The 21,303-nt window shown below is 41.2% G+C and overlaps 1 protein-coding gene and 1 non-coding gene across 3 annotated transcripts in view; one reads left to right on the top strand and one right to left on the bottom strand.

Annotated features, from left to right (window-relative positions):
• The window catches only part of rasa3 (RAS p21 protein activator 3), a 128,653-nt gene that overhangs the window by 22,984 nt on the left and 84,366 nt on the right, over positions 1-21,303 (bottom strand). For both annotated transcript variants that reach the window (XM_007891782.2, XM_007891783.2), the window contains 4 exons: positions 13,869-13,949; positions 12,933-13,005; positions 7,093-7,169; positions 656-760 (listed from right to left, as the gene is read on the bottom strand). In XM_007891782.2, coding sequence (XP_007889973.1) covers positions 656-760; positions 7,093-7,169; positions 12,933-13,005; positions 13,869-13,949 — 336 coding nt within the window. The remainder of the gene's footprint in view (positions 1-655; positions 761-7,092; positions 7,170-12,932; positions 13,006-13,868; positions 13,950-21,303) is intronic.
• trnaa-ugc lies at positions 16,056-16,127 on the top strand. Its single transcript has one exon. It is a non-coding gene; the product is annotated as a tRNA-Ala (tRNA).

Here is a 21,303-nt window from a genome sequence, read left to right on the forward strand (position 1 = left end):
AGCTAGGTATTTGCTGTAATAAAGAAAAAAAGAGGACTTTTTCATTGGCAAAACAGATACAAAACCTTCTGTGAAAGAACTTTGTTTTAGAATCACTATTAAAACCAAATAAATCAAGAACATCCAATGGTAGAACATATACACTGCAGTGGTACTGCATTAAAAGGTTTACTGTTCGTCGCTCCTCCCATCACTGCAATTTAAGAAGAAGAAAGAACAACTTAATGCCTCTTTGGACTCAGTCTCCTGTAGCTTAGTGGTTAGAGCACTCACCTCGCAAGCCAGAGGACCTGGGTTTGGGTTAGGATCGGAATCGCCTATTTTGCTCTTGTGAAGCTCCTTTTCATTCTGCTGCTGGAAGCAACTCACGCAAACTGAGTTTTGGTTTGCTGATAAGAGTAGGCCTGCCCCAGAGCAAGGTCAAACACACAATAGAAAACTGGCATTGATTCCAATCTGCTACAGCAGTTGGCTAACATGTGTCAATGACTGCTTTATTTGAGTGCTCCAAAACTCAACCCTGCATGAAGAAAGCTGTATAAACGTAAGCTGTTGTTGCTGCTGGTCCAATTACATAGAGTCACCCATCTTTACAGTTTTTCAACAAATCCCAATAAATCAAAGGGAACCAAATGTTCTCAGTAAAAAGGATTACCATGCTTGATGGGAAGAGGACTGCTTCAGAATCTTCAAAGGAAGTCGGAGCTCTCCAAGGAATTCATCCCCGAACTTCAGGTTACTGGCATTCCAAAGGTCGACCCTGAAAGATAAGAACATTAACAACCCTAGATGAAGCAACAAACGGACAACAACAAACAAAATTCCACTTGTATAGCGCCTTTCATGTTGGAAGGATGTCCCAAGGTGCTGGACAATCAGTGTTTCAGACCCAAGCTGAGGGTCGAGATTGGGGAGGGTGGAAGGCAGGGGGTTAAGGAAGGTGACCAAAGGCACGGTTGAAGAGGAAGATCTTCGGACAGGTCTTGAAGGAGGCAAGGGAGGGGGCGAGGTGGAGGGACTGCAGGATGGGGCTCCAGAGGATGGGGGCAGAGTGGCTGAAGGCCCACCACCAATGGTGGTGCGGGCGAGGCGGGAGACGTGAAGCAGACTGGAGTCCACTGAGCGGAGGGAGCGAGCAGGATGGTAGGGGATTAGGAGGGGGTAGAAGAAGTGGGGAGCACGGCTATGGAGGGCTTTGAAGGTGAGGACCAGGATCTTGTACTGTATCCTCTGTGTGATGGGAAGTCAGTGGAATAAGGCAAAGATGGAGATTTTAGGGTCGGAGAGCCTGGTGCGGAAGAGGTCACTGAGCTGCAAAGTTCTGGATGATCTGTAGGCTATGAAGGAGTTGGGGAGGCCAACAAGCAGGGAGTTTGCGTAGTCGAGCATGAATGTTATGACTGTGTGTATGAGTGGCCTGTGGTATGAGACAGCAGCGGAGCCGGGCAATGTTGCTGTGGTGGAAGAAAGCAGAGCGGGTCATGGCAGGGACGTGGGGCAGAAAGGATAGTTGAGGGTCAAACAAGACGCCAAGGATGCGGACTGGCTCAGTGAGGTGGAGTGTGCATCCTTGGATGGTGATGCTGTCAGTGCCTGAGGTGTGGAGGCGCTGACGGGAGCCAATCAGGAGGGCCTCTGTCTTTTTGATGTTCAACTGTAGAAAGTTAGCTCTCATCCAGAAATTGATGTCTGACAGACATTTTGTCAGGACAGCATTGGTCCTGGAATTGAGGGTGGAGGCAGAGAAGTAGAGTTGGGCGTAATCCGCATACATGTGGAATTCGACACCATGTCTGTGGATGATGTCATCAAGAGGGAGCATATAGATATTGAAGAGGAGGAGACCAAGGACAGAGCCCTGAGGAACCCCACACAAGATAGTGCGGGGGTTAGAGGAGAAACCGTTTGTGAAGATAAAGTGTAGACTGTGAGAGAGGTAGGATCTGAACCATTCAAGGACAGAAACATTGCGGTGAGAGGAGAGGCAATGGATGAGGATAGAGTGGTCGATGGTGTCGAAGGCAACAGAGAGGTCCAGGAGGACGAGGAGGCAGAGGGAGCCCTGGTTGCAGATGGACAAAATGTAATTTGTCAATTTGACCAAAACGTGTTCCTGTGCTGTGTTCCAGGGAAGTTTTTTTAAGGATAGGAGTGATGATGGCCGTATTTACAGGGGTGGGAACGGTGCCAGTGGACAGGGAGAAGTTTATGATGTCTGTGAGTAGTCGGGCAAGGAGGCGGAGCTTGGAGGTAAGGAAAGGGGTAGGGATGGGGTCGAGGAAGCAGGTGGTCCATTTCACGTGGATTATAGTGGTGGTGAGAGAAGGGCGAGACAGGTTCGATTGTGTGGAGGGAGGGATGGGTAGGGGTCAGGGTGTGAGGGGGAGTTGGGGAGGGGGTAGTAGTTGGAAGGGCAGAGGCAGCTGAGCAGATCCCCTCAACTTTGGTTTCGAGGAAGTCCAGTATTTCCTCGCAGTTAGAGGAGAGGATGGGCGAAGTGTGAGAGGGTGGGCGGAGGAGGGTGAAGGAGCCGGGACAAATACTTCGTAGCACTTTTGAGACATTTCGATGACGTGATAAAGTGCTATATCAAGGATAATTATTAAGCAGGATGCCTAATCCAATTCCTTTTCTAGCAATACCAATTCACTCTGTCATGACATTTTCTATTTCACCAGCTTGTGCTTGCTCATAATATCCAACTGTAATTTTGTAAGGTATCTGCTTGATTTATCCCCGTTCAGCTCGTCTACCAATATACTTCAGAAAATGTAAAGATTATAATTTTTATCATCATTATTATCAATAAATTATATGCCCTGGTTCATTCACTGAGTTAAATATCTAATCAACATGCACTGGATCCAAACTCAGATTTCAGGAGTTAAAGGTTACTGTTCTAAAGCAGTAAGAACATATATTCCTTCCAGGTCCAAAATAAGCAGGAACAAGCATTGTTGTGTAAAACCCACAACGAGTCACATAGCTCTTTACAGGAGGATTAGCAGTCACAAAAGCTGTATCTGTAGACAATTAACTCATTGCTAGGTAAACGAATTGCTAGGTAATACATCAATGTGTGGTGTACAAAAGTGGATTAGCAGTATAAAATAAAACCGTTGATAGCAATCAGTAATGACTCGAGTAACACCTTGTTTGCACTGATACCTGATGCTGTAATTATGTGCTCAGCATTCAAATGCACCACCCGGTAATGCATTAAACCACCAGCTTTCCACCAAATTTAAGACTTAAAAGTGAAATTGAGAATAAATAAGTATTTTACACAGAAGCGCAGGTTATTAAAACACTCTCTAGATTTTTATGTCTAATGTACACAAGCGTAACAGACAATGGCAATGAGAGCAGGCGAGCAATACAGGTACAGCTGTCATGTTGCTGTGAGCACAATTCAGCAGTGGATTCATTGTCACTTTCTGGCTGGACAATCATCTTTTTGGTTTGAGGACATCACTTTAGTAGCTTTTGTGGCTATGTTTGAAACATACTCCCGACGTGAAAGGGGCTATATAAATGTAAATTGTATTAGTGTACTGTATTGCGTCCCAATTCATAAATTAGAACTCTGTTTAAGATGATTTTTTTCAACATATAGAAGGATTGGACTTGTTTGCTTCTATCAATAAGGTGAAATGGTCAACAAAAATAAGTAAGAAATGTGCACATTTGTCTTTCCCCTCCTCCGCCCCCCTCTGTTCTTAAATCATCCAAAAGCTGTCCAAATGTCATAAACAGGGCCATTAGAAACGTCCGGCCGCACTTTTTGCACGGAATTCCCTACTAACGACCTCCTCCGCTACTCACCCACTAATGGGTGAACCACGATAGAAATACCAGCTGTGTATTTCTCCACATTGTCCCGCAAAATTTGTCAAATGCCCTGCAATTTTTGGCAAATGTTTCCATAATTTTCTATTGGCTCAGGTCATAAGACACAAAAATAAAGAGGCAGATCAGACAAGCCAACAGCTCTATAATTTGAACCTAAAAGAAGTTAATCCTATTTCTGTGCTTGCTTTTACTTGTGAAATTGGTCAAATTTAGAGCAGTAGTTAGGGATTCGATTACTAATCCCACACACAAATGGCAGTGGAGTCCTATAGCCAGTGGTTGAGCACTCGCTTTGCAAGCGAGACCTGAGTTCAATTTCAGGCAGGGCGAAACCTTGGGCAAGTTTCCTTACTCCACACAGAGCCTAATAATAATTCCTCCAAAACCAAAAACAATAATAAATTGGTCATTTTCTATCTATGACTGTTTGTGGGACATTGCTGTGCGCAATTGGCTGCCGCGTTCGCCCACAAATATACAGTCAATTCACTTTACAGTGTGTCCTGTGAAGCGCTTTGGGACGTCCTCCCGACGTGAAAAGCGCTATATCAAATGCAAGGATTAAAGCTTCCAGCCTAAAGAATCCAGTACCTGATCTGAAGAAATGATTTGCAAGCTTGGCTCAAATTGAATGAAAAACATCTAAATGCACGAATAGTGAGGGCCAGTGTTGATGAGCACAAACATATAAGGATATGATTTTCAAGATGCAAAAACCTTTTAAAAAGTTAGGAGTCCAATGAGAGAAATGGAATCTGGCTTCAAGATGACATGTTTGGTAATGCAGTACTCACTCACTCCCACTCAGCTCCCTGAAAGCCAAAGCCCTTACAGGAGGGTAATTCTAAGTGGACAAACAGTGGAAAAACCTGCTCGACAGTGCTCTCAATGCTATGCAGTGCTATGCAGTTTTAGCTGGTTAGAATTAGGAGATGTTTGTTATTATAGCTGAACGTTACCTTTTTGGTTTGGTGTGTACACCACACTATAATTCTTCACCCTATTGTACAGTGCACAGGAAATCAAGATATTGGTCTGGGTGCACTGTGCTTCTGGTATAGTGGACCTGAGATGCTATTTAAATGCAAGTTGTTGTTGTTGTAGACCTACACTAGGTCCAAGCTACAGGCAATAATAATAATCCTTGCATTTGATATAGCGCTTTTCACGTTGGGAGGACGTCCCAAAGCGCTTCACAGAACACACTGTAAAGTGAATTGACTGTATATTTGTGGGCGAACGCGGCAGCCAATTGCACACAGCAATGTCCCACAAACAGTCGTAGATTGAAAATGACCAATTTATTATTGTTTTGGGTTTTGGAGGGATTATTATTATTAGGCGTGTGGAGTAAGGAAACTTGCCCAAGGTTTCGCCCTGCCTGGAATTGAACTCAGGTCTCTCGCTTGCAAAGCGAGTGCTCTAACCACTGGGCTACAGAACTCCGTGAACCCGTTTTCACCAAAATACTTTCTAACAAATTTGCCTGTAATTGTGCTGTGAATGCATTTAACTGGAAAACGGTTTAACACTGATTGTCCCCACACCCTGGCTTGAGAGTCCCACAGTGGAGTTTTGTTTTCTTTGTGGCAGGATATTGCCAATTAAAATACTACCAGTTCCATCAGGGGGAGCCCTTGTTCCAGTGAGTCCTAAGTGCTCAGTTTTCATTCATTTAATTTATAGATTAGTAACTATTGAATGAAACAATAAAAAAGCATGCGTATGATATTTTAAATGTAAATATATTGATTTCTAAAATGCCCCCCAAAAAGGGGGCAGGAAAAGAAAGATGGAAATGAGGGAAATTTGCTGCCTGGCCAAGTCCTCCCCAAGTCCTGAATACACACTCCCCAGTAATGTAGCATGTCTGTTACTTGTTTGAAAATAGGGAACTGATTACATCAACTTTCCCTGCAGATTTCAAGTAACAGAACATCTGCCTTCTCAGAAAACAAACAGGTCACTAAATTTTGCCACCACAGAATTTCACCAGCCCAAGTCTTTTCAAGAGATTCTTCCACAGTGACTCATCTCTTGAGCAGATCAAGGAAGAACCTGATCTGCTTTTGTACAATAACCTTATTCAAATCATAACATTCACAATTCTCGACATTTATAATAATAATAATTATAACTTTGCATTTGATATAGCACCTTATCACATTGTCTAGAAGTCTCAAATTGCTTTGCAGGATTTGTACTCTTGAGTCTAGTGACTGTATTTTGTAGGCAAAATTACGTGGCAGTCAATTTGCACTTAGCTATGATAACTAAGAAACTCTGAACTGAATGACCAATTTTACCTGGAAAATTGCTGGCCAGGAGATACTCTCTTCTCTTTTTGAATAGTGGGATCTGAAATTTCCACCTGAACAGGCAGTCAGGGACCTAAGTTTAACAACTCACCCAAAGGATGGCACCTCTAATAATGCATCACAACCTAGCAGTACATTGTGTCTGCCACAAGTCTATGCGCTCAATTCCCTAAGTGGGGATTGAACCCAAAACTTTCAGACTCAAGAGGTGAGAATACTTGTAACCGAGCCTGGCCGCATCTATTCTATGCATTTCCCCAAATGCAACAAATATTACTGGTAGTGAAAACACCCTTTCCTCTTTCAGCCTCATCCACCTGTCAAGTAGCATCCTCTTGCTTTCTCCCTTCTCTAACAATTAATAAATACATGCATCTGTTAGCAGTACCTTAAACATCGTAAAGGGTTTTGCACAGTGTGTTGTTACGTTGAAGTATAGTAATTGTTATGAGGGAAGGTGTGACACCTAAGCTGCACTAGCAAAGTCCCACAAACAAAATTTTAGGTGAGGGAGGAACATTGATCAGGACAATGTGTGCAAAATATGCACTGGGTAAGAACACTGCTTAGAAACAGTACCCAGGGATGTGTAACGTCCACTTGAACAAGCAGAGAAGGGAGAGGGGAGCGCACTTTTAATCTCATCTGAAAGACACCATCTTCAACTAGGTAGCACTCCCCAACTGGCAGGCAAAGCCAAACATCTAAACCACAGACCTGCCTTCTCAAATTCTATCACAGAGAAGAGCCGGGAGAGGGAAGGGGAGCAGAGGGGGGAGGGCTCTGCCTTTGGCCCATTCAACATACTAACTATCCCGAGGACCATAAATATCACCTCAATGTTATTTAACTCAGTTTTGAGAATTTAAAAACGCTTGTAGCAATATCATGCGTTCACCAGAAAGGAGTGTGTGTTTATTACCTGATCTCCATCCTGTCAACATGTTCCTCTTCAACATCGAAATGTGACTTCCGACTGTAGCTGCACGGTCTGGTCACCTGCGAGGGAAGGACAAGCGAATGGGAAATAAGTTTGATCGATGGAAGCGTCTCGTTTTACACATTTATGCTATCTTTAATCATCAGAATGTCTAACTATAATTTGAAGTTAAATAACTGGTCTCTAAAAGATATTTGGGCAGCTGGTGAAAGTAACGAGAGTGCGCAGACAGACTAGCTGTTTAGTGTTCAGCGACTTCAGAGCAGTATAGGCGCAATTCTTAGATGCAGAGCTGATTAACAGGAAAAAAACATTACCAGCCCACAACATATGTGTGAAAGCCATCCACGTAAACAACCCTTCTGACAGGGCCACACCCTAAGAATCTGTCTGGATGAACTCCCCAACACCACATCCTCTGCCACCAAACCACAAAGCTGAGCAAAAACGCCTGGGCAAAGCTTAGAACCACCCAATAATACAACACTGCTGCCACCTTCAGGCCAGACCAGACCAAACATGAATTGGAGCCAAAGTTCATCAGCAGTCACTGGTGCTGTTCCGAACATGATCTGGTCACGCAGCTGAGTCACATAATTTCAATGTTGAACAGAACAGACTTTGGAAGATGCACATATGAACGTATAGAAATTCTGTGCTAAAATTCCACCTAGTCTTTGTCTGTATGACCATTTTGTCTTAAAATTTACGATTGCCAGAACAGTGGAAAATTCTTTTTTTTTAAAAAAACACAGGCTTAATATTGGAAACTGTTTCTTTTTATGAACTGATAACAACAGCTTCTAAATTAAGGCTAAGTTGAAAATGTTTCCACAATTCTGTGTGGTTTTAAATTTTGAGACAAAATAGTCTTACAGAACAAGTCCAAGTGAAATGTTAGGTCACATCTGGAACAACAACAACAACAAAATTACATTTATAGAGAAGAATAAGGATCTAAGTCAGACTGAGTTCAAGGGCAAGAGATGGGTTTTCTGTGCAGCTTAATGAGCGAACTGCCACATTCATTGTTGGTGAGGCTGCACCTCGGTGAAGTCCTGTAGCTCAGTGGTTAGAGCACTTGCTTTGCAAGCGAGAGACCTGGGTTCAATTCCCGGCAGGGCGAAACCTTGGGCAAGTTTCCTTACTCCACATACCTGATAATAATCCCTCAAAAAAATAATAAATTGGTCATTTCAATCCACAACTGTTTGTGGGACACTGCTGTGCGCAATTGGCTGCTGCATTTCGCCCACAAATATACAGTCAATTCACCTTACAGTCTATTCTGTGAAGCGCTTTGAGATGTCTAGAAGACGTGAAAAGCGCTATATCAAATGCAAGGAATATTATTATTATTATCGTTGGTGAGGCTGCACCATGCATTGTTGGTGAGGTTGCCTGCACAAGGTACAACCAAGATTTTCTTGAAAATTCCCATTCTTCCTCTTTGGTTGCCACACCATGTCTACCGCTCGTCTGGTTTAACAAAGATCAGATTTAGTAATCAAGGCCAGAAGCTGAATATTTATTGGATTTGCACAAAATTACTAAAATTACCTTTTAATAATCACACTGTTAGGCTAAATATTGATTAATCTGTATTTATACTAATGTAGAAGAAATACAATATTACATAGAATATTACAGCACAAAAATATGCCATTCAGTCCAACAAGTCTTTGCCAGTGTTTATACTCCATAGGAGTCCCCACCCCTTAATCCCCTCACCCGTATTCTCTTCTCCTCCATGTATGCATTTTATATAAGCAAATGCCACTATATATCTTTCTTCTCCTTTCTCCAAGCTCTGGACTGTCAAGTGATTTGAGACGTCCTCCCAACACGAAAGATGCTATTTAGGTAGAAATTATACAGTATACTATATTGATAATAAATTATACATGAATATCAAATTAGAAGCTAGTATGTGTTTGGTTTCCTGATCTTCAAATTTCTACATAGTCTCGATCCATTAAATTTTTGCATTCTCCAGACCATAATACCCTCCACTTTTATGATTCTGGTCTATGGCTCACTCCCCACTGTCTTTGCCCCACCACTGTGGGCTGAACCATCAGCCACAACACCCTGTGTCCAATTCTGTAACATCCACAATAACTCATTCATTACTTAGTTTTCAGATGGTGATCTAATAACTCTGTATTGCATACAACAGCAGTGAGAACACAACCAGCTCGCAAAAGAGGACAAGACACAAGTGGGGGTCATGAGAGTTCTAGATTAATCATTGCAATAAGAGCTCCTGCTTGCTTGAGGTTCAGTGGAGGTCACCTACTTTTTACTGGGGTGTGGTCTTGTGGCGAGAGCTGCCTAGTTCTCGGTTATTTAGCTAGATCTTTGTAAAGCTTATTGTAGGCTTCAAGTATTGCTTTGTTTGAGGGACTGTCGTGTCAATCAAGATTATACTGCAAATGTTCCAGAAGCCTAAAATTCCTCATGGCCCTTGCCTTAGGTTAATTGTCTTAAAATTTAAGAAATTGTGTAGAATATTGGAATATTCTTAATTTGGAAGCAGCATTTTACAATTCTTTTTAAGTCATTTTAGCTTCCTGCACTGAACTTAAGGGCCAACTTCCAGGTCATCAAGTTATCACTTCTTGCTTTGTGCAGGAACCAGTCGATGTGAAACCGACTCTGACATCTCATTATAAGGCAGTGGTTGGGATCCATAAAATCCCAAACACCACGTTATACCAAGGCTTCACTGTAGATATTCACAGGAAAGAGCAGAAAAAGTCCTAGAGATGCCCATCTTGGGATAATACGCCTCATTCCATATCCCACCCAACACACTTTTCTCCTGTTGTTGGACACTCAGTTCCCTCCCAATAAAGAGGCAACAAACAGAGGAAAGCAAGACCCAAAATGGCTAAGTGTGTGTGGGTGTGTGTGGGTGGGGGTGGGTAGAGAATAAAGATTCCCTGGAAAATTCTTCAATTCGTCCCTGATTCCCAAAGAAGAAGGCCAAGCCACCACCAACACAAGAGCCCGTATCTTGTCACACCACCGTTAGCAGCTAAGGATTGCATTCCTCTAACGTTATTAATAGAACGACTGTCACTAAAGAGAGTAACTAACTAGGCTAACTGCAATTAAAAATAGCAAGAACCTTTTGTTTATATTAAAAAAAGTTCTCTTCTCAGGGGTAAGCAGCAAATGTAGTTCCTGCATGATGACGGGCCTGCAGGTCAAATGCGAGGAAAGCAACAGTGAGTAGTTGCCAATGCAACATTTGGTGAGACTCACTACTGAAACAAAGTTACTTCCCCACCAGCAATAGCAACACAACATGAGAGACATGCACAAGGGAGATGCAGACACGTGAACATTACAGGGGAAATACCTTAGACTCAGGGTTCTCGGTTTTCAAATGGATTTTTCACCTTTAAATTCCCAAATTAGTTTTTATTACTTTATACCAAGGCAGATTTGCCACTCCATGGAAAAACATGAAATCTCCTGTTGCTTGGAAGTCTTCACAATATACAATTATATTGTCATGGTCTGTTTCTCAATCTTTTTAACAGTACACTATCAAAATGTAGATAGAATTTTTTTTTAAACTATAAGCTAAATAAAATGAAGCTAGGGAAAGTAAACAATATACTGTAATCACCTATGCACACTCTGATATCCCCAAAACTGGGTACATTTTATTGGAATATTTTCAGGAGCTCATTATTTTCCACAAGCACTCCTGGATGAAATTAAACTTGAATCCCGCAGCTTTACCACTTTTCTTTTCCCTCGTCAAACCAGATGATTCTAATAGTACAAGGACTCGTCCAAAGGTGCAAAAGTAGAGATTTCGCTCTTGATCAATGAAAAATTGGTCACATTTTAGGAAATGTTTCCACATCATTTTGAAATTGAACTCTAATAAACAATCTGCAGTGAACAAGCAGAAAATAACTGGCTGCAAATACTTTTGCAACAGAAGAGCTGTCTCAGGGCAGCTCGCTTTGAGAATACTTAGCAGATTGGTGTTTTCTTCAAACAGCTGACTCGTAATTTATTTTTAAGTGAAAATGGCTGGCGTCCCTTGGACAAACCCGATATAAAGACACGTGTATGCCGAGCTGGAAACAAAACCTGATTCAAAAAACACTAGGACTAATTTGCCTAATAGATTAGTCAGCAGTTCAGAGTCTGCCCCATTAATGATGGTACCACAACTTGATAGCGATCAGGAGCTTCAAAATAAGTTGCTTGTCAAATGGTCTCTTGCTTTCTGCGGGGGGGGAGCAAGGGGCCTGGGCCTGCAGGAAAGTCTAGTCAAATCAAGTCCTGGAAGATACGTAAACAGTGGTGCTGTAGTACTAAATGACTACCACCGCAGGCTGCTCAAGCATTGCAGTCCTCCTGGGCAACCTGAACCACAACACTGCTACAGCACTTGCTGCTCATTATATTTTGACAGTCACATTGCGGCTCAATATTCAGCCTCTGGACAAACATGTGCTAAGATAATTCACTATAGAGTAGTTAGCTCCACTGAATTGAGCAAGTACCAACACAGGCTTGATGGGCCATATGGCTTCTTGTGCTATAGCTTCTATGATTATTATAGCTAAACTTGAGTCTTGAAAACTCTGAATCCAACATGCTTATCTTTGAAGGTAATAACCCAATACCACTTCTACTTTTAGTTTTCTCTTCTCTTGTGTAATTCTTTTCCTCTTGTACTGTGCGTTATCTTTTCTTATTTGTTTCTATTTCTATCTCAGTATTCTATGGTTTCCTCTTTAGCTTATTTCTCCCTTTAGGAAGCAGGAGGTTGGCACTGATAGGGCAGAGGTAAACCCGTAAAGAGATTAGCAGACAGCACAGCAGCACCGAAGCAAACCCGCCATAAAATGCCATAAATAGACAAGTCAAGGAAACACATAGGCACATTGGAAAGAGCAAAATGAGAAGATGCACAGAGGGAGAAGAGAGAGAACAAAAAGGGCCTCTTTCTGCCTGTAGATTTCCACATTTATATGTTAAAAGCACATTTATATTCACTCCCTGAACTTTTGCTGGTCTGTATTCAAGTCCACTCTTGTACAGCAACTGACCTATATTGTTATAAAGCAAAGCAGTTTCCTTTGAATGTGTAAAATTGAGTTATGCTATAAAACATCTACCATCTACAACATGCAAATCATGTACCAAAGTTAGCAAAAAATATAAATTTGGGCAAAATGCTGATATTGGGAATAAATCTATAGGTTTTCTTTATAGATATTATCAAGAAATGTGTAATTATCAAATTTCTAAAGCACTGAATATGCTGAAATAGCTTCCAATGTTTTAGAATTGAGATGATTTCACACTCATGTGCACCCTCAAAATCGTTAACAGGCATTGCAACATGAAAGGCAGGTTTTAGTATTCATATTCTGAGCTGTGGGTAGAAGTTCAAAGGGAACAAAGCCACTTGAAGAGTCACCTCAAAAGTTCCCACACTCCCAAACACCAACGCTGAAGGGTATGTCTATAGTGTAAAGCGTAGCGATTGTGTGTTTTGTGGGCGATACGCGGCAGCCAGTTGTGCACAACAGTGTTCCTACAAACACATGGATTGAACATTTCTAAACAATTATAAACATCAACATTTATAAAGTCATCAACAAAAACTGTATACTTGAAGGATTTTGTTTTAAGTTGTCAGCAGTGTGATTTAATATCATTTTATATTGGGAATCTACTGCAAAAAACACTTATCATCGATTTTCAAACTGGAGAAGTGCCCACGTTCTCACATGAAACTCCCTATAAGCGGGAATTACAGCCTGTCCCAAGTAAGTACTTACCTCAAAGTAGAAAACTTCATCAAATTGAGGATTGGTGGTCTTTCTTTTTACTTTTGTCTTCTTCACCTCTGACCTACCAACCAGAAAAAAAGTCAAAGCTTTTTCTATGAAGCGGTGCTGAGATTCCAAGCAAACAAGACAAGATTTAGATGCTCTGCTGAGCACTCAGACGTTTGAGGCTTAATGCAAGCTGAAACAGGTAAGATTGAATATTTCAGTAACCAATGAAGCCTAGTAGGAAACGCATAACTATTGTCTATTTTTCAACATTGCAGTCACAGGTTCTGGTTAACTTCGATCAATTCTTCACCAAGCTACTAACTAAAACCCTACTTGCAGGTAAAGCTTCCTGCTCTGTGTGTTTGTCTTCAGTCAGGTCAAAGACGTAAAGCAGCAATGTCACAAACCATCACTCACTAGGTTTGCTTGGTTTCTGCAGGACAGATACAACAAGAGCTGAAGGAACTAAGAAAACAGATGCATTCTGGACACTGCAAAAACGCATCCGTAGTTTTAAGAATCAAGACAACAATAATTTGCACTATGTGATGTTTTTCATGCCTCAAAGCACTTTACAAAGACTGAGTGGAAGTCCAAGCTGGGAGAACAAGAGAAGGGGTAGGGGGGAGCTGGCTGAAAGTCCAGTCAAAGAGAGACATTTTTGGACAGACTTTGAAAGGCAAGAGAGGAGACAAGTTATCATTACAGTCCTGTGTAAAAATAACACTTCAGTGAGAACACAGGTGTAATCCAATATAAATATTTCACATGAACTTTGACTGTGCTTTCAGCATCTTTCCACTTCCCACTCCCCTCGGCTCCCACCCCAATTTGGGTGCCCTCTCCCGACATGAGAGTTCATTTCCTGATAAATTGCATTTTTATAAGAAAAGAATAATTACACAGAATATGCAATGAAAGTAAAAGAAACTTTACCTGGATGGACTTGTTAAAGTAACTGTGGCATAAGGATCACACTGTCCATTCACTATTGGTAAGTCCCGACACTCCAGAACACTATCAAACAACAAAAGATTAGAAGCACAGGATTAGAGAGAGTTTCCATATTATCTTTGCCCATTGTCTGATAGCAAGGACCTCAATAAGTGATAGGTGTTTGCTTGTAAATACAGAGCAACTACACATTACAATAAGTCTTGTGAAGCTCTTTTGAGACTCCTCCTGAAAGCCGCTACATCAAATGCATGGATTATTATTGTTAATATTATTACTAAAACTACTGAAGCAGAGCCCTTAATGGCATTGTTTTAAGGGATCATTGGTTAACAGAGCTGAAATCAACTGGCACCCACACGCCAATGGTAATTTTCATTCGAACTTTCAAACTTTTCAGACCCTTGCGACCGATCTCCTGTAGTATTCCCACTCTTTCCATTCTGCTAACTCATGTCCCTCACCCACTCCATTTTGCCCCTGCACTCTGGAAATTTATCCATGTAGCCCTCCGCTTCGCATCCTGCTTCTAAAACCCTTCTAAAACCTACCTCTTTGACTGTGTCTTTGGTAACCTCTTATTCCTCTCCCCATTTCCCATGCTCCTTGGGCTCCCAAACCTTTGTGTGAAGTGTTTTAAGAAGTGTTCCTTCACAAAAAGCAAGATACATGGCCAAGCTGTAGTTGGTATGAATTGTAGGTACTGCCCCAAGCTGATATAACAGAAGTGTTCCAGCATGGTTTGCTTTGGCATCTCTCTGCTGAATCTCAATTTTATTGCACTTTTCACACCAATCTGCTGAAAACACAGTATTAGTTTAACTTCCCATCTCAGTTACTGCCTTCATCATCACTGCCTTCTTTGTTAACATGAACATTCTGAGGTTTCAAAATCTGAGAAAGACAATTGTGGCGGAGGAAGAACCAAGTAGATTATGTTTCAAAATACCCTATACAAACTCTCCACATCCACTTGGTAACAGACAAACCAGCCCATCAAGTAAGCATGGATCAGTCCCTAGATATATTTGTACTTCAAAGAGTCTAAATTTCATATTGTGCGTATCTGAAGAATTCATGATGACTGCAAGATGAGTTAGAGTATTCCTCGCACCATACGGAATCTAGGCACTTACCATCACATGGAACCCGAATGCAAGTATCTCCCCCAAACATTACCAATAAGGAGGGATGGTGGAAAATGATAAAAATCAGTACACATTAATAGTCATCGATATTTGCGATATGCCACAACACAACAAAAATAAAATGTCATTGATAAAAAGATTTTTACCCCAGTTGTCAGGTTTCACAGGAATCACTTCTTATGCAGTTAGCACATGTAGAAGCACTTAGGAAGAGATATCCATGGCAAATGGCAACAACAACAATCTGCCTTTCATGTCTGGAGGACATCCCAAGGCACTGGATTTGCACCCGATCTGGAGGTGGTTGTGGGAAAGATGACCGAAGGTGCAGTCAAAGAGGAAGGTCTCAAGACAGATCTTGAAGAAGGCAAGGGAAGGGGCAAGGTGAAGGGACTCCGGGATGGAGTACCAGAGAGTGGGGGCAGAAAATGTTGAATAGGTCATTTATAATAATAATCATCCTTGCATTTAATATAGTGCCTTATCATGACTTCGAGAATTTTTTAAAAAATCATCAACATCAAACAAAAATCAGAAAATATAAAATCAATTTCCACCAACCCGACCCTAATGGAATCGGATACATGACCAACCAGGCTAAAATTGGCCACCAGCACACACAACTGGTAAACTCCTATGGAAAACAGACCACACCACAAAACCATCACAAACATTTGCATTCACCACTGAACCACCATAACATGTAGCAGTCTCTGCATTTCAGCATTTCTCAGCCACAGCTAGGACAGCTGAATGGAAACTATTGGTAGGACACAGAAAAGGGTGGCGTACACCCAAATATTTTCTTTCTGCAACTGTTAGCTTTTTTTTTTCCCCTGTCAAAATTTACATTTATCCAAATGCAGTCAGTTCTGAATTCTGATTACTTGAATACAATTGAGTCTCCCGAACTCAAAACAAATGGACTTGCACTTCAGAACTCCCATTTATTCCCAGCATTTTAAAGTGTTCATGACTTAATAAGACAGCGACTTGTTTTATCAACATCGAGTTGATGTGGAGTCCTGTAGCTCAGTGGTTAGAGCACTCGCCTTGCAAGCGAGAGATCTGGGTTCGATTCCCGGCAGGGCGAAACCTTGGGCAAGTTTCCTTACTCAACATGCCTGATAATAATCCTTCAAAAAAAACAATAATAATTTGGACACTCAATCCACGACTGTTTGTGGGACACTGCTGTGCGCAATTGGCTGCCATGTTTCACCCACAAATATATAGTCAATTCACTTTACAATATACTCTGTGAAGCGCTTTGAGAGTCTAGAAGACGTGAAAAGCGCTACATCACTTATACATTCAGCAGTTCACAACCTTATCCCATGTGATGGGTGCTACATAAATGTAAGGTATTGTTGATGTAATGAAATACAGTACATTCCTTTTAGAGTGTCACAAGATAATTCAGTTTGGCTCAGTTAGTAGGACGTCTCAGACATGCAATGTGGAAGTGGAGCTCTAATGCTAGCAAAAATATTTAGTGGCTCTTTGCAGAGATTACCAGGTTCACAATGTTTCCCAAAAAGCAAGAAATAAATGTATCATTCAGCAACTTTTTACAGGTTCAGTTTAGGACTAGTGAGTGAAAGAGAGAGAGGACTTCTGTAATCTATTTACCTTACAGGTAAATTCACTTAGATGAACACTTTATACTATCTCGGGGAAACTTTTCTGAATCAGATCCACAGGTACTTTCAAACCTAACATATGCAATCAAACCTCATATGGCCTCACAGTATGTGCTGTGTTTAAATTCCATTCATTCTCTCAGTCTTCTTTTCTAAACTACATATAGGATTTCATATTAATCTATTGTGTGAGAGAAAAGATGGATTATACTCTGGCGACACACCCATGTGTTGGAAGAAATTCCACCTGGCTCTAGATTTAAGCTATTTATATAGCATTTTAGAGAGTCTAGAATCTGGCAAATCAAGAGAATTATAGAAAACTGGCTCCAAAATACTACATAAACTGAGTAGAATTTATGGTGGAATTTCTCCCCAAAGGTAAATTTCTGCTCAAAGGAGCCATGAATTTGGGGTTAGGTGCAAGTTGTGATCTGCTCAGCTGATGTCAACAGGATTCTAAACTAAAAGAGTGAACTGAGGCTAGCATGATTTCTCCTTTGTAGCTAATGCAAAGCAGACATTTAAGTCCTTGGAGGACTACTGCGCACGTGGCTTGCTACTGATTCACAAAACAAATGCCCCTTTGTTTACAATCCAGGAAAAAAAGGACACCCATTCCCAATCTCAGGATTATTATATCGCTTAGTGGACCATCTCTTAACTCGTGACACCAGCCAAGCTGGTAGGAAGGCTGCCTGAAATCCTCATCCTTGCATTTTGATGTAGTGCCTTATCATGTCTTCGAGACGTCTCAAATACACTGTAAAGTGTAGTGATTGCGCACAGCAGTTTCCTACAAACAGTCGTGGATTGGGTGACCACATTTTCTTTGGAGGGATTATTGTGGAGTCCTGTAGCATAGTGGTTAGCGCTCTCGCCTCGCAAACAAGAGGACCCGGGTTCAATTCCCAGGCAGGGCAAAACCTTAGGCAATGCTGGGCATCCGCAAAGCTTTCCTCCTGTTCTTCTCTTAAAAGACTGACTTTGTAATAAACAGTTTTTTTATTAAGGTGAAGCATTTATTTGTACGTTTTATGGTTTACATTGGTTGTTTGCGGTCCTTGCTGTGCGTAGATTGGCTGCCACATTTGCCTACGAATACAATCACTGTAGTCACTTGACTGTAATTACATTTTGACATTGCAGATGTCAAATTGATTTTTTTTCTCTCACTCGCCAATTTTCCTCTTCCAGCTTTGACCCCCTCCTACATACCCCTCTCCTGGAGTGGTTTGCCTGTTTTTTGTTCTAATGGAGTTCAGTTCCCTAGATGTCAGACACTCTCTGGAGCCTCATTAAAGTCTCATTATTCATGTGTGACCATTTGGGGGGTGGGGGGGGTTGTCAGATGGGTGTCTGACACATGAGGAAACCCATCCCTATGCCTAAGAGTATCCAAACCAAACTGATTCAACTGAAAGAGGAAACCACAGTTGAGTTGAGCCCTGTCCTCATACCTGCAACTTCCTGCAAGGGTTTCTACTGGACAGCGATAGTGGAAAACCAGGCTAACTTACCCTGCTCTCCCAATCATCTGTGTGAGTATCCAAGGATACTGATGCCAAATCTAACACTCCCATTGCTGCCTGACACAGACCAGGATTCAAACCTGTGATGACTATTCCGCCCCCCAAAAAAGTTACCTCTTTGACCGCACTTTTGGTTATCTTTTCCTTCCCCAACCACTTGACTCCCACCCCAAGCTCAGCATTGTCGAGCATTTTGAGACGTCCTCCCGATTTGAAATGTACTGTATTAATGTAACTGTAAAAGAAGCAAGTGGGTCCACTGCATGCACGGCGAGTGAACAGGTTCCACTCTGCAAACGCGTTAAAACCAAATCCTTTAAAGAAGCGGTTTATAATGGTGCTGCAGTGTAAGATACTTGTGAACAGTTAATTTTTCAGTAGTTACAAAATCTGCAGCACCAGCCCTTTGTTCTTAAATTTACCAGCCTGGGAACTTTCCAAAGGGTGAAATGTGAAACTATATTGCCACAAGTTATGCAAAGGTTGACTGGGGACAAACCATGCTCTGAACACCCTGCATCACTGTAGCGGTCTGCTCAAATAGTCAAACTGGAGCTAATTACTTTGTCGAGCACTGAATAGTGTAAAATAGGCTCCATAATCTGCACATAGACGGTCAACTGGACTCACAATTTCTGTAGAATGGAACGGCTATTGGCTTGCATTTATTTTCAATGCATTTTTCATTCACAGAGGTGAGGACTGTCAGAGACAGAAATGAAAACATTTCTACTTTTGAAGCTTTTTTCACTGTCAGGACAGGAACAGCAGAGGTCTGAACACAGTAAAAGTCTGGAATACATGACTTTGTTCTTTCACCCGAGCCGCACACATGCATCTCATCACGACTTCAAGAATTACTTTAACTTCCTTGTCAGTTCATTAAAGGGCTGCAATCTAAATTTCCAAAGCCTTTCTCTAATCCTGGATCATTCTAACAGCTTCCCAATATTTTCCCAAATACCAGGACCACAAGTAGAGAATCTGTGTTTCCGGTGTGATGTCACTTTTCAATGAATCAGTATTGAATCTTTGTAATTAAATGTTATGGATCCATTTACACACCAGATTGCCACTCACCCTTGCAGTTACTGTTACACATTGACAGCACATTTGGTGTGTGGATAACTACAATATCCAAATCCTTTATTACCTTATTCATGTTGTAGTGTAAAGATATTTGGGTTTAGCACTAAAGCACATTAACTTACATTTTTCAATATTACAACATTTAAAATTAAAATATTAAAATATTTCATCTACCCATTATCTTGTGTCTGTAGGTCATTCGATCTTAAATTCACAATATCCTGTTTTCCTCCACCTGTTGCTACCTATAAATGTACACATTCTGGTTACATCTCACTGACCTACATCGGGTATGAACACTCCGAAGAGCAGGAATTCCAGGATTGATTTAATGTTACCATCTGCTAATCATCCAATTCATCACCCTATTTAGCATGTCCTCCACCCTTATCCCATCTATTCTTACTTGAGCTTGTGCCTTTTTTGAATGGCCTTATCAAATACCAATTGGGCGAATTTTGATTTAGCAAAAGGTCAAGTGATCCTGTGATTAATCCATTTGAGATCTTCAGGAAAGAACAAAAAAAACATTTTTGAGTGGTTTTAAGCAATCAGCATATGTCCAGTATTAGGCAGGATCTTCCTAAAGTACTGGGAATTAAATCTTCTTTCTTGGGAAATCTAAACGTTCTGCGATGACGTGTTAGCCTTAGACAATATGAGTTCAAGTCCCAATGTGGGGCTTGAACACACAACCTTCTAACTTAGAGGTGAGTGTGCTGCCACCTGACACACAGGTTCTGGCTACAATGAGTACTCCAAGTTAAACCCTATCAATACTTAAATCCTGAAAAACAGGTTATGTTCCCAGATCATTCAGAGTAGGCTGATGTCTTCTTAATGGGCTATTAAATAAAGATCATACAACATCACCACATTAAAGCAAAATCAATCTTTCGCTTTATTGGCCTGCAATTTCTCAAATGTTACAAGACCATGACACACTGCTCTGACCTATGTATGCTACACATTGCACACCATTACCTTTAGCTGTTCATGAGGCTTCCTCCCCCATCAGCTTTGTAGAAAAAGTGCTTGTTGGTAAAATTGCAGTGTATTTTGTGCCACACAAAAGGCCTTCAGGCGTAAAGAGTGTATTTTTCAGGGAGCTGCATGTATATCCTGTCAATCCGCAAGACCTCAGTGAGACTCTTGCAGGTCGGTGAGATACATATTGGGGTACCCAGAAGAGGTACCCACTTCATATCCCAAGGTGCTTTATCCACTGTTAAAGTGCTAATTACTCTGCCGTTTTCTCAGCAATTTTTCTCAATACCCTATAAAATCAAAGTCACTACAGAAAATGTTTGCTTGTCAGAAACATTTAGCTCAGTCCACTTGCAAATGACCAACTTGATCTTACTTTAAAAATCAAAGCATATATTTAGTTCATAAGTTTCACTTGGTTATGAACAGGTGGAACAGAGCTCAGGTTGTCATCTGTGTTAACTGTTCCATGCTCAGATTTACTGGGATAATTCACAGAACCTTCACATTTAATTGATCTTACCTGCATCATGCAGCAATGTGAACTATTCAGTCTAAGTGAGGGAGACAGCTCAATCAGCCCTCATCAGTCACTTAATCCTACCACCTTGCTGGGCTTCCTTTTAAAATAAATAATAAATAATCCTTGCATTTGATATAGGACCTTTTAAGTCTCAATGCGTTTCACAGGATTCACTGTAAAATGTAGAGACTGTATTTTTGTTGGCGAAAACAGCAACCAATTTGTGCACAGCTAAGTACCACAAACAGTCGTCAATGTGAGTTCAAAGTCCCGATGTGGTACCTAATGTATTCTGTATGCACAGCACTCTGAGATGCTATCCTGCATTAAGGATCCTATACAAAGACAAGTTGTTTTTGTTGTAGTTCTAAAATACAAACTGTAATTTCTACATTGTTATCAATATTAAATGTTTAATTCATTTATCACCTTGGATCATTGACTACACTCCTAAGAGTTGGAACCAATTTCTGAACAGAGATTTATGGCCATTTC

This window comes from Callorhinchus milii, unplaced genomic scaffold (genome assembly GCF_018977255.1).
Source record: "Callorhinchus milii isolate IMCB2004 unplaced genomic scaffold, IMCB_Cmil_1.0 Scaffold4, whole genome shotgun sequence".
In the NCBI taxonomy this organism is placed as follows: Eukaryota; Metazoa; Chordata; class Chondrichthyes; order Chimaeriformes; family Callorhinchidae; genus Callorhinchus; species Callorhinchus milii.